Source organism: Panthera uncia, chromosome F1 (genome assembly GCF_023721935.1).
Source record: "Panthera uncia isolate 11264 chromosome F1, Puncia_PCG_1.0, whole genome shotgun sequence".
Classification (NCBI taxonomy): Eukaryota; Metazoa; Chordata; class Mammalia; order Carnivora; family Felidae; genus Panthera; species Panthera uncia.
In genome coordinates, this window is record NC_064813.1 from 34304911 (window position 1) to 34316408 (window position 11498).

At 36.7% G+C, this 11498-nt stretch overlaps 1 protein-coding gene across 15 annotated transcripts in view; it reads right to left on the bottom strand.

Annotated features, from left to right (window-relative positions):
• CD55 (CD55 molecule (Cromer blood group)) overlaps positions 1-11498 on the bottom strand; it is a 55866-nt gene that overhangs the window by 27486 nt on the left and 16882 nt on the right. For 7 of the 15 annotated variants that reach the window (XR_007458799.1, XM_049634256.1, XM_049634255.1 and 4 more), the window contains exons 8-9: positions 10838-10924; positions 7349-7369 (exon numbers count right to left, since the gene is read on the bottom strand). Coding sequence is in view for 12 of the 15 variants with exons in the window: in XM_049634256.1 (XP_049490213.1) it covers positions 7349-7369; positions 10838-10924 (108 nt within the window). In the remaining 3 variants the exon portion in view is untranslated. Of the gene's footprint in view, positions 1-1733; positions 2209-2567; positions 5215-7348; positions 7370-10837 lie in introns of those variants that run through there. The other 8 variants (XM_049634257.1, XM_049634258.1, XM_049634246.1 and 5 more) reach the window with 6 other exon arrangements.

The following is an 11498-nucleotide window of genomic DNA, read 5'->3' on the forward strand; positions in this document are numbered from 1 at the left end:
AAAACACGTTCTTAAAAAGCTTCTGAAAAATCTGAACTCTTTTACTACATTTGCTATTATAGCAATAAAACATATATATATATATATATATATATATATATATATATAAAATACTTTATTGGCAGTAAACAAATAGCTGTAAAAACTATTTTAAAAACCCACAAAGCCCAGGACCCAGTGGTCAGATAATTTTACTGGAAGACTGAACCATTCAGTGTTTTAAAGAACATTTACATAATTTAGCTTATAATAGGCTTAAATCATATTGTTAATTTAAGGAGAAAGGTAAGAGTTACAGAGGGTAAAAAGTAGATAGCTCACATCAACCCCCAAATTAAAACAAGCCATTTAGTAACAGCATTAAAATATAGTTGTTTTGAGGGGCCTGGGTGGCTCCGTTGGCTAAGCATCCGACTCTTGATTTTGGCTTAGGTCATGGTCTCACAGTTCATGGGATTGAGCCCCACATCCAGCTCTGTGCTGACAGCACAGAGCCTCCTTGGGATTCTCTCTCTCTCCCTCTCTCTCTGCCCCTTCCCTGCTTGCACTCTCTCTCTCAAAATAAATAAATAACATATATATGTATATGTATATACATACATATACATGTATACATATGTATACTTGAATTATTTCTAAACTGCCTTAATGCTTATTTTTTATCAATTTAAAACCATATATTTCTGGGGCGCCTGGGTGGCTTGGTCGGTTGAGCGTCCGACTTCGGCTCAGGTCACGATCTCACGGTCCGGGAGTTCGAGCCCCGCGTCGGTCTCTGTGCTGACAGCTCAGAGCCTGGAGCCTATTTCCGATTCTGTGTCTCCCTCTCTCTCTGCCCCTCCCCTGTTCATGCTCTGTCTCTCTCTGTCTCAAAAATAAATAAACGTTAAAAAAAAAATTTTTTTTAAATAAAAAAAAAACACCATATATTTCTTATTAATTCAAAACAACCATATATATGTATATGTGGTATATGTATATAAATACATGTATATGTATACATGTATATATATGTATATATGTGGTAATATGTATATATATGGTATGTATATATGTGGTATATGTATATATATACATATGTATATATATACATATGTATATGTATACATATGTATATGTGTATATATATACATATGTAATGTATATGTATATATGTATATGTACATATGTATATATATACATATACACATATACATATATATATGGTTGTTTTGAATTAATAAAAAATATATGGTTGTTTTGAATTGATAAAAAAATAGATAGGCATTAGGGCAGTTTAGAAATAATTCAAGTTTATATGAACTCTACAGTAAGTTTTCTGAACAGAGGAGGGTCAAGTTAAATAATCCTCTGTTGACAGGAAATGTCAGAGCCAACCAAGGCATCATACGTAAAATACGTTTAATGCAGGTCAGATGTTCCAAATCATACCGACTTTTTTTTTTTTTTAATGTGTTGCTGTTTTACCATCTGAGGGCTTTCCATGTGCCAAGCAACATTCTACCTTCTTCTTTATGGTGGGCAACTCATTTGATCCTTACTACCATCCCCTGAGGCAGGTACTATGCTTCTCCCACTTTACAAATAAGAAAACGGAGGCATTAGAGAGATGAAGTTACCCGTTGTCACATGGCACATAAAGTGTAGAGCCAGGTGGATTCAAAGCAAGTGGTCAGGCTCCTGAGCCCGCCCTCCTAACCAATGGGCTGTTTTTAGCTGTTTTGGTGTGTTTTAATAAATACGACTCAGAAAAAGGCTACCCACAGACAACGTTAACAATATGTTAGAGTCTGACTTTTCTTGGGGTTTTGCTCTGTGTAACACAGATCCTATCATAAGTTGTACTGAGTAGGGACACAAGGTGATTTGATTAATAGATGGCAAAGTGAGAATTTGGCTTTCAAATCACTTGCCTTTGAAATGTTAATGTCCTTGAATTTACTGAAAAATTAAAAAAAAAAAAAAAAAAAAGACACAAAGTCTGTTGACCCAGGGTTGTAATTACAGAGAAAAGGAATAAAGAGATAGATTGCAAAGCATACAATTAAGCTAAGAAAGTTACCTTCTGGTAGAGTGTCAGGTTTTACTGGAAAGAAGCTAAGAACAATTTTTTTTAAATCATCAGAATGTCTGCTCACCCTGATTTTCCATAGTGCCAGACAATTTTGCCTAGAATTAGGGTACCAATTACGGTACCAGCAACAAGTCCTTGAGGAGGAAAAAATTTAGTAACACAGTTAATAGAAACATGAACAATTACATATACAATGCAGTTTCACAATGACAAATACATTGGATATGAGACAAGTTAAAGAAAAATAGGAGACCATGAATGACAGTTTGTGTATAGCTTTTTTATGTCACGTTTGACAGTAAAAATTGCATGGTACTTATCCTGCTTTCTTTCAAAGCAAAATGAAATAAAATATTTAAAGTATCACCGTGCTCAAATAAAATTTGTTTAACGGGTTGGAGAGGATAATGAAGTGTTTCAACCTGACCATGTTCAATTTTATGATGACTGCCTTATGTAATTTTAGCACTAGGAGGTATCTTGAAGTTCACCCTCATTTTGCAGATGAGTAATTTGAGTTTCAGAAAGGTGAGAGTTACATCTGTGGTTGTTAATGGGAAGGCCGCTTAGTTCATAGTAAAGATAAGAGATGTAGGCCTTTCTCCATCACAGGAAAGGTAAGATCACCTGTGCATGGAGGGTACAACATATTTACTTTGCTTACAGAATAAGCCCTCCAGTGTTTAGTCTTTTGTAGATAAAATTTCATTTAGGAAAGCTAATATTTACTTTTAGGATTAAATGCACTATTTTGAGTTGAACGATAGAACAACAATTGGTCAAATAAGTTGGTCAACAATACTTTTTATAGTTTGATTTTTACACATAATCTTTCTTCTCAAAACCCACCCATTTGCCCTTTGTCTATGCCATTCTTGGTCTCCCTTTTCCTCCCTACTTCACCCTCTAGGGTCCTTGAAATCTATTATTTAGATCTGTATTGCATAGGAAACTACAGATAACAAAAGGAAAGCAACTGAGTGAGGTTAAATGTAGCCAAATCACAAATCAGTTCCAAATCAGCCAAATACAGATGTCACACAATCACACTGTCGTATGGATACATGATTTAACAAAACAGCTATTTCTACCACAGGTAAGTTTTTATAGTATTTTACCCAATCAATTTCTTTAACTGATTCTCTACCACATCATTAGCGTGGAAAGACTGTATTCATAAAATATATCATGGCTCCTCAAAAATTTGGGGTTTCTTTTCCCTCCATCACTCCCCATTAACCTCTGCCATTTTCAATTGTTGAAAAACCATCCCATTTTCAATTTGAATGATAAACGAAGCTAGAAAATTTTAAAGTGATCCAGAGTATCTGGATGACAGAACTAAAATCTTACTCTTAGAACACTGATCAACGCACGTAACTCTAGAACAATGTGTGTGGAGACTCATGTTTTCACAGGGGACTAGAATAAAATACAGAAATAGGAGAAACAGGATTCTACATAAATGATTCTTTAGCAAATAATAAGAGTATTACCCTCCAAATTATAAGCAAAGAAAACTTTAAGGTATAAAGGCAATAGTTACGTTCTCAAAATTCACTTGGTATCTACAGAAAACCAACCCAAGGGTGTTAAGACTTACCACTTGGAATAAATGAGGCAATGAGATTATGATTATGACAGCAACATTCTTAGTCATTAACTGAAGAGTTTTTAGGTAGGAAAATTACATAATTTTACAAAATGGGTTTCTGCCAAGTAAAAGGAGTGTTTTAGCAATGGTCCTCATTGTATAGAATGATACTTAGTGTTTAAAACATCGCAAAGCAGTTTGCCACCTTGTATCCCGTTACTCCAATAACTAGTGCAGTACTTGGCAAATAGTAGGAAGTGTTTAGTAAATATTTATTAAATTACACTGAATGATGGATCTTCTTTTTACATAAGAGAAAACCGAGACCAAAAAAGGGTGAGGTGATCGGTTTATTACTGGAGAGAAACGTATATCTAACCCCAGGCTCTGGTCATGATTTTAACTGTTTATAGTATTCTCAGTAAAAATACCTGAAGTTATTCAAGCCCAATTTATATCAGATGGAGTACCTTCTCCATTTCTGAAGAACCCAAGTCAGATTCCACATACAAGATCTGACGTTAATTTAGTGATGCTTTTTCTGAAGAAATGTGAATTTGTCTCCTCACTTCAAAAGGTCTCACTTATATTGTTAATAAAGTGGAAATGTAGTCCAGATGCTATATATAAAAAAAAAAAAAACTTAAAAAGTTGTGAATGGGTTGTTCTTCCTTCTAATCCTATTTAACAAAACAGAATAAAGGAACTGACGTCTGTGGACAAGTGAAGTCACAACAGAAAGAGATTTTTTTTTTTTTGGTGGAAAAAGAATGTGCTTGATTAAACCTTAAATTTTCATTTCCGGATTGAGAAACCAGAATTCAACACTGCTTCTTCAGCAACATCCATAGGACCCTGTTAGGGTTTTGCTACCATCAGTGGCTTTTCTGTGCCTCCGTACTTTTTAAGTGGGAGACGTTCACACTTCTCTTGCCAGCCTAAGAAGATCAATGAAAAATGCTATAATTATGCCACCTGACTTCTTAACTTTGAGTAACTTATAGACAATTGAAGTCATTTTTTATAACGGGATTTAAGTTTGTCATACACAGAGACGGGTAATAGCACACACCAAAGACCTCGTATCACAGCATCCGATGCCTTTCAAATTACTACTGATGATTCACGAGTCTTGGAAATACACTTCCACTTGGGCTAGTCTGTAACATATGCCATAAGCAGGCGGATATGTATAAAGCATAAATGAATAAGCATGTGATATTAAAGGCTACAGAAAAAGCATTTTAGATATTTCACTGAGTAGTCTCTAATTTTTTCTTAAATATTTCTTCAGCGGACCTGTTAACCACCATGAGAAATTTATGAATGTCACAATATGGGATTTCAGCAATGACGGGGGAAAGAAGTAAAGAACCAAGACCACAGTAATTTTCAAATTGAGTTGTGCAGGTTTTTGTATAGGACAAGAATCTTTCTATCCTTTTGAGTACCTAGTGCTGGAGAAACAAGTCAAGCCTCCATTGAAGCACCTAAGAGCTGTGTGACCTCGGGTAAGTTACAAGTCTTGCAAAAACAGTTCTTTCCGCTAAAAAAAATGGGACATAGAGACACTGTAAGATGTTTTGAGAAGTAAATAAAATAATACCTATAAGAATCTCACGACAGGACTTGCCACTCAGCCAACACGCAAATATTACTTTAATAAAGGACTGTTCTTATTCTTTGGTGTGGCCAGAGGGAGTTGCTAAAACTGTCAGAACACCATCTTAGGAAAACAACAGTGACTGCATTCTAGGACTTCTTTAAGCTACTATTTATTCAATGTTGAACACCGTGCTGGGAGTTTTCATATCCTACTATCTCATTCGGCTTTAAAGACTTTAAATAGGGATCATAAAAAGAGAAAACCGGGACTCAGATTAAGCTCAATCAGTGGGGCTGAATAATTACTAAATTAAACAAAACAAAACAAACCAGGATTCAAACCAAGGTCTGCCTGACTCCAAAGCCCAAGCCTGTCTTCTTCTATACAATGTTGGCATAAAAAACAAAACCAGAAACAAGAGCGAAAACAAAATACAACTATGAAGAGCATGTATTCTCAGTGGGGTGTAGTATCATCCCAAGAGGCTGAAAAAAATCTTACTTTCTTATGCATAAAGATATAAATGCAGTATATAAATAGATTTGCATTATATTTGTGGTAGTAAAATGTCACAGGGAGACCATTAGTGGGGGGAAATGTCTAAACTGTTCCTTGAGGGAGAGAAGGCAATAATGAAAAAAAAAAAAAAAAGACTGGCTACACGAGTGCTGGGCAAGCATAACGTATACACTTGCGAGATCGCTGTATTGTACACCTGAGACTAAGGGAAAATGAGTGTCTGTTACCCTCAAATAAAAACAACGCACAAATATAAATAACAAACAGAATGAGAAAAGCGGCCCGGTTCACAGAACACATTGAAGAAATAAGGATAACGTTTAGGTTTATATTTTACAAAGCTAGGATCCCAAAGAGAACGAGCGCTGCAGATCTTCTTTAAGAAGGGAAGAGCTCCTCTTTATTTTTGAGCACAAGTTGGAATTACAACTACCCCCCCGAAAGAAAGTTTCTGGAAGATCACACAGTCCACAGTTCAAGAATGTCAGAGAAAATAAGCACTTCAGACCTACATCCGATGCTACTGGGCAGCTGAGAAAAAGCCCACCCGTTAGACTCACCATTCTTAACATTAAATCATGAAATCGTGAGATTTTCATTTAGAATACGTTTATTTCTATTTAAAATATCAAACAGACAAAGTGAATTCCAACTGTTCAAATCTCTCAAGATAAATACTTTAGCTGAGGAGAGGTTCATTCAAAATATAAAAGAACTATAAATAATAATAATAAATACCTGCTTTCAGCTTTAGCCCCTTGTCTCACTAATGCATATATAGATAGGAGACTTTGGCTTATAAGGACATAATTTTGAAATACTGTCTTCATAAGAGTATATCTTCTAGTGGGTATGATTAATATGCCAACTTAGCTGTATTGCTTTTGAACAAACATTTCTTTTACCACCTTCGTTAGGAGTTATTAATCTTCTTGTTAAAAGGTATAACATCAGATAATATATTTAAGAGCAACAAAAATGAACTGGAACAAGAACTAGAATAAATGGCGACACAGTAGGTCCTTAGGTCTACACCAACAGAATATTTTTTAAAGCTAACTTTGCTTTAAATCACTGACAGGGCAGGGAAATGGAAGAGGATATCACCAAAGGCACTCTGCTGTCTCTGGAATGGGACAGAAGTCTAGAAACAGTCAAGGAGTAGTTTATGATTACTTGTAGAATACTGGAGGCTTAAAAACTGTATTGGTACCTGCCTCTTCTTTGCTGGTCTTTGGCCCCTAGCCTGACGATGCATTGAGACAATAAGCATTCAATAATACCTGATTGACTGGCCACATGATTTGAAGTTGCCCTAAAACTACCTTGGAACAAGAACACGGTTGGGAATACTTAGGAACATACCGAGTACCTAATGGTGTCCACCAAATACGTCGATAAAATGGATTTACCTGTTTTCTCTTCGATACCCTTAAACACTGCATTTTAATAGTATTCCTAAGACACTTAAAAGACAAGATTCTCTTCCAGGAATATGGATTGTACATCCCACAGTGATGACAATTTCTTTTAACTGCCGAAGAACCGAACTTACCAATTGCAGCGATGTTAGCATCTGAAGAAGGAAAAAAAAAAAAAAGAATTACAAAAAAAAATAAATAAAGTCAATGATTTCCTAGCAATTTTATTTATCAACAAAATGCACTTCAAAGTTCAAAAGTAACTCAGATTTTCATAACTAAAAGAAATAATTGTAAGTAAATTTATGAAACACTTATGTATTAACTTAATCAAACGACATATACCACAGTGCGTATCTATTCAGCAGAGTCAACACTGTAAATATGAAACATGACTAAGAATACTGCAACAAACACCATATAATTTGGGACATGATGGCAAGAAGCGAGTTTGAAAGCTTAAATAGTAAACTGCAATCCAATCCTATGACCGAGAAACTATCAGAAACTGAAGTCTCTTTCAGCAGACTCTATCAAAACTCAAATTACCAGAGCACCTTAGTTTTTATACCTTTCAATGACTGTGAATGAGGCAAGTGAAGGCAATGAAGCAAACTTCACTTTCAAGTAAATATATTTATAGTAAGATTCTGCTCTCTTAAGTAGTGAACAAATATACTCACGGGACCACTGAGAACAGGCAATATTACACAGCAGAAAAAGCACAGGACTGGGAGCTGGCAAACAGGTGTATACCGCCCCCCCCCCAATTTTCTCCCTAGTACTAGGCACGGTCTGAATCCTACAAATTAATCTCTGTGCCTTGAATGCACCATCTATAAAATGAACCTAAAAAGACTTATTTTGCAAGCTTGTTATAAGGGCTAGTGTCCAGAAATGGAAAGTGCATGGTACATGCTGTAATCGTAAAGACCCAGTTAAGTGACAGCAACTACTTTCTTTTTCCATATGAGCAAAAAGTGGTAGATGATATTTAAAGAGTAAGTTAATTACTTAAAAGAGAGAAAATTGACCCCAAATATTGGTTGTATTTTTATCACAATGTTTGACTTAGGTTTAATTTATTTTTTTCAGGTTTAGTTTAAGTTTGTTAAATTATCTTGTATTTTTTTTTTTTGGCAGAAAGAAATATTTCAACAAAGTTAGCTCTATAACAAATTTATATAAAGTGAAACTTATGGGCGCCTGGGTGGCTCAGTTGGTTAAGCGTCTGACTTCAGCTCAGGTCGTGATCTTGTGGTTCATGAGCTCTTGCCCCACGTCGGGCTCTGCGCTGACAGCTCAGAGCCTGGAGCCTGCTTCGGATTCTGTGTCTCCCTCTCTCCCTCCCTCCCCTGCTCATGCTCTGTCTCTCTCTGTCTCAAAAATAAATAAAAAATTTAAAAAAAAAATTTTTTAAGTGAAACTTATGGGGCACCTAGATGGCTCAGTTGATTAAGTGTCTGACTCTTGATTTTGGCTTAGGTCGTGGGATAGAGTCCTGCTTTGGGCTGCGTGCCGTGCGGAGCCTGCTTGGGATTCTCTCTCTCCCTCTGTCTATCCCTGCCCTGCTCATGCTCTCTCTTTCTCTCAAAATAAATAAAAAAGTTTTTTAAAAAAATTTAAGGGACACCTGGGTGGCTTAGTCGGTTAAGTGTCCAACTTCAGCTCAGGTCATGATCTCTCAGTTAGAGGGTTTGAGCCCCACATCGGTCTCTGTGCTGACAGCTCAGAGCCTGGAGCCTGCTTTGAATTCTGTGTCTCCCTCTCTTTCTGCCCCTCCCCTGCTCATGCTCTGTTTCTCTCTCAAAAATAAACAAATGTTAAAAATTTTTTTTTAAATTAAAAGTAAAGTGAAACTTATTTCTCTTTTCCATGCTGTATGAAAAATTGGATGTATTCAACCTAAACCATTTAGGTTGAAGACGTCAAATAACCTCCTACAAGTGTTGAAAGTAACAAACTAAATATAAAGGTGTCAGCATAAGCTATAAAACCGATATTGAGTACCAAAAGTCAAGTTAGATGATGAAATATATGCCATACTGCTCACATAAATTATAAAAACATACAAAACAATATCATGTACCACTAATGTAAATACACATACAACACGAGAATTAAAACGTAGATAGGATGCTTACACACAGACCTCAAGGCAGTAATTGCCTTGAGGGAGACAGAAATGGTGACATAGAACAGTGTCTGCAATGTTCAAATTCTTAAAAATACCCAGGTAATGGCAAGAAAGACTTCAAGATAACAACTGTGAAATGTATGAAATTGTTACAAAAATATGGTCACAATGTGTATAACTGTCTTTGAAAAAACACAGTTATTTGATGCCATTGAGGAATGACTCAAAGCAGGTAGGAAGGGGTTAAGATTCTGTGTATTTGCACGTATTTGGCTTTTTACCTAATGGAATCAAGAAATATACAAAGGAAATTTCAACAATGATATCTGTAATGTTTTCAGCTCTTAAAAATCGTCTGGGGTGATGGCAAAATAGACCTCATCATAGCAGTTATAAAACCTGAACAAAATATGCAAAAACATAATGACGGTGATTTGATGGCACCAGAGGGTACAGGAAGACAGGCAGAAATTGGTCAAGACCAAAAGAGGGAGAAGAACTGCCTGGAACGCGGTTTGTGTGTTTGCCGGGAAGGAAATCCCTGGCCATATGGTGTAAGGGGCAGAATGCCAGCGGCCTACTGGCTGGATAAGTCAGTGGATGGAGTTCAGGATCAACAGAGCATCTGGAAAGGGAGGGGGCAAATCTGAGGGACTTCTACGATTTTGTTTCTTGACGTTTGTGGTAGTTACACAAATATTTGCTTTAGAAAAGTTATTGAGCCACACATGGGTATTTTATGCAGTGTGTGTGTGTGTGTATTTGTTCAAACAAAAATTTACAACAATCTTTTAAAAATTATCTCTTGGCTCACAGTCCTATTGAGATTTTCGAAGGAACCGAAAAAAAATAGACATCTCTCATACGGAACAAGAACGTCCATAAAAATCTTGGCTACACATTAGACAAGTTATGAGACAAAAGGACATCCCAGCAGCCTGAAGCAGCAGTAACTAGTAAGAAGGGTTTCATTGGTTCACTCAACAGGTATTTCTGAAGTCTACAGCCTAGTTTACTCCACTTTTATAAAAACTGTCATTTAAAGAGCCTTGTGTTAATATAGACTATTTCAAAGAATTCTGTGTTTTCACTTACTTCGAAGACACTGTTGAGATGCTTTACCAACTCTAGGGAATCTGGAACACCCTTTAGCCTGCTTAAGGGATGGACCTCTATCAATCAACCAGACCCAGAAATCAACCTTAAGGATAGTACATGTTTGGTTCTCAGAAGGGTCTTGAAGAAGTCAACGACTCCCTAAAGCTAACATGGAAAACAGAATTTCTTCACCAATCTTAATTTAGCATTGTTTTTATGGAGCCACAATCTTTTTCTATGTTATTGTAAAATGGTTCTTTTTAAACAACTTGCCCTAGCATACTCCAAATCTGCCTCTGAAGAAAGTCAAGAGCGCTAGCATGAAAAACTCTTTCTACCGTAGCACATGAGATCCATACTCAGGAAAACCCGAACAGTGTCAACTAACCTGAAGAAAGAGTTCCTCTTCCTTTATGTGAGCTTGTTGAGCGAAAGTGTGTGGTTGCCCTGGGAACAACAGCTGAACTCTGTTTTGCTGTAATATGAGCAGAGGTCAATCTTTTTGTTGTATGGAAACCCTTAGTCGCTGGGGCATGGACAGCGGTGGACTTTTGTGTTGCTGGAACACTCTGTGTAAATGAAATTTTTGCTGTGGTGGATCTACGGGTTGCTGGTATGGCCTGTGTAGCAGACGCATTTGCCACGATGGGCTTCTGGGCTGCCGGTGGGGTCTCTGTAGATACAGCATTTGATACAGGGAATTTTTTGGCTGTGGCTGAATCATTTGATGTGGTAGGTTTCTGAGGAGTTGGTTGGGACTTTGTAGTTGAAGAATTTATTTTGGTGGATTTCTGAGGAGTTGGTAGGGCTTTTGTACCTGGAACATTTACAGTGGTAGGTTTCTCAGGAGTTGGTAGGGCTCTAGTAGCTGAAGAACTTATTGTGTTGGGTTTGTGAGGAGTTGATGGGGCCTTTATAGCTGAAACATTTACTGTGCTGGGATTTTGAGAAGTTGGTAGGGTTTCTGTAGCTGAAGAATTTAATGTGTCAGGTTTCTGAGGAGTTGATGGGAGCTTTGTAGCTGAAATATTTATTGTGTTGGGTTTCTG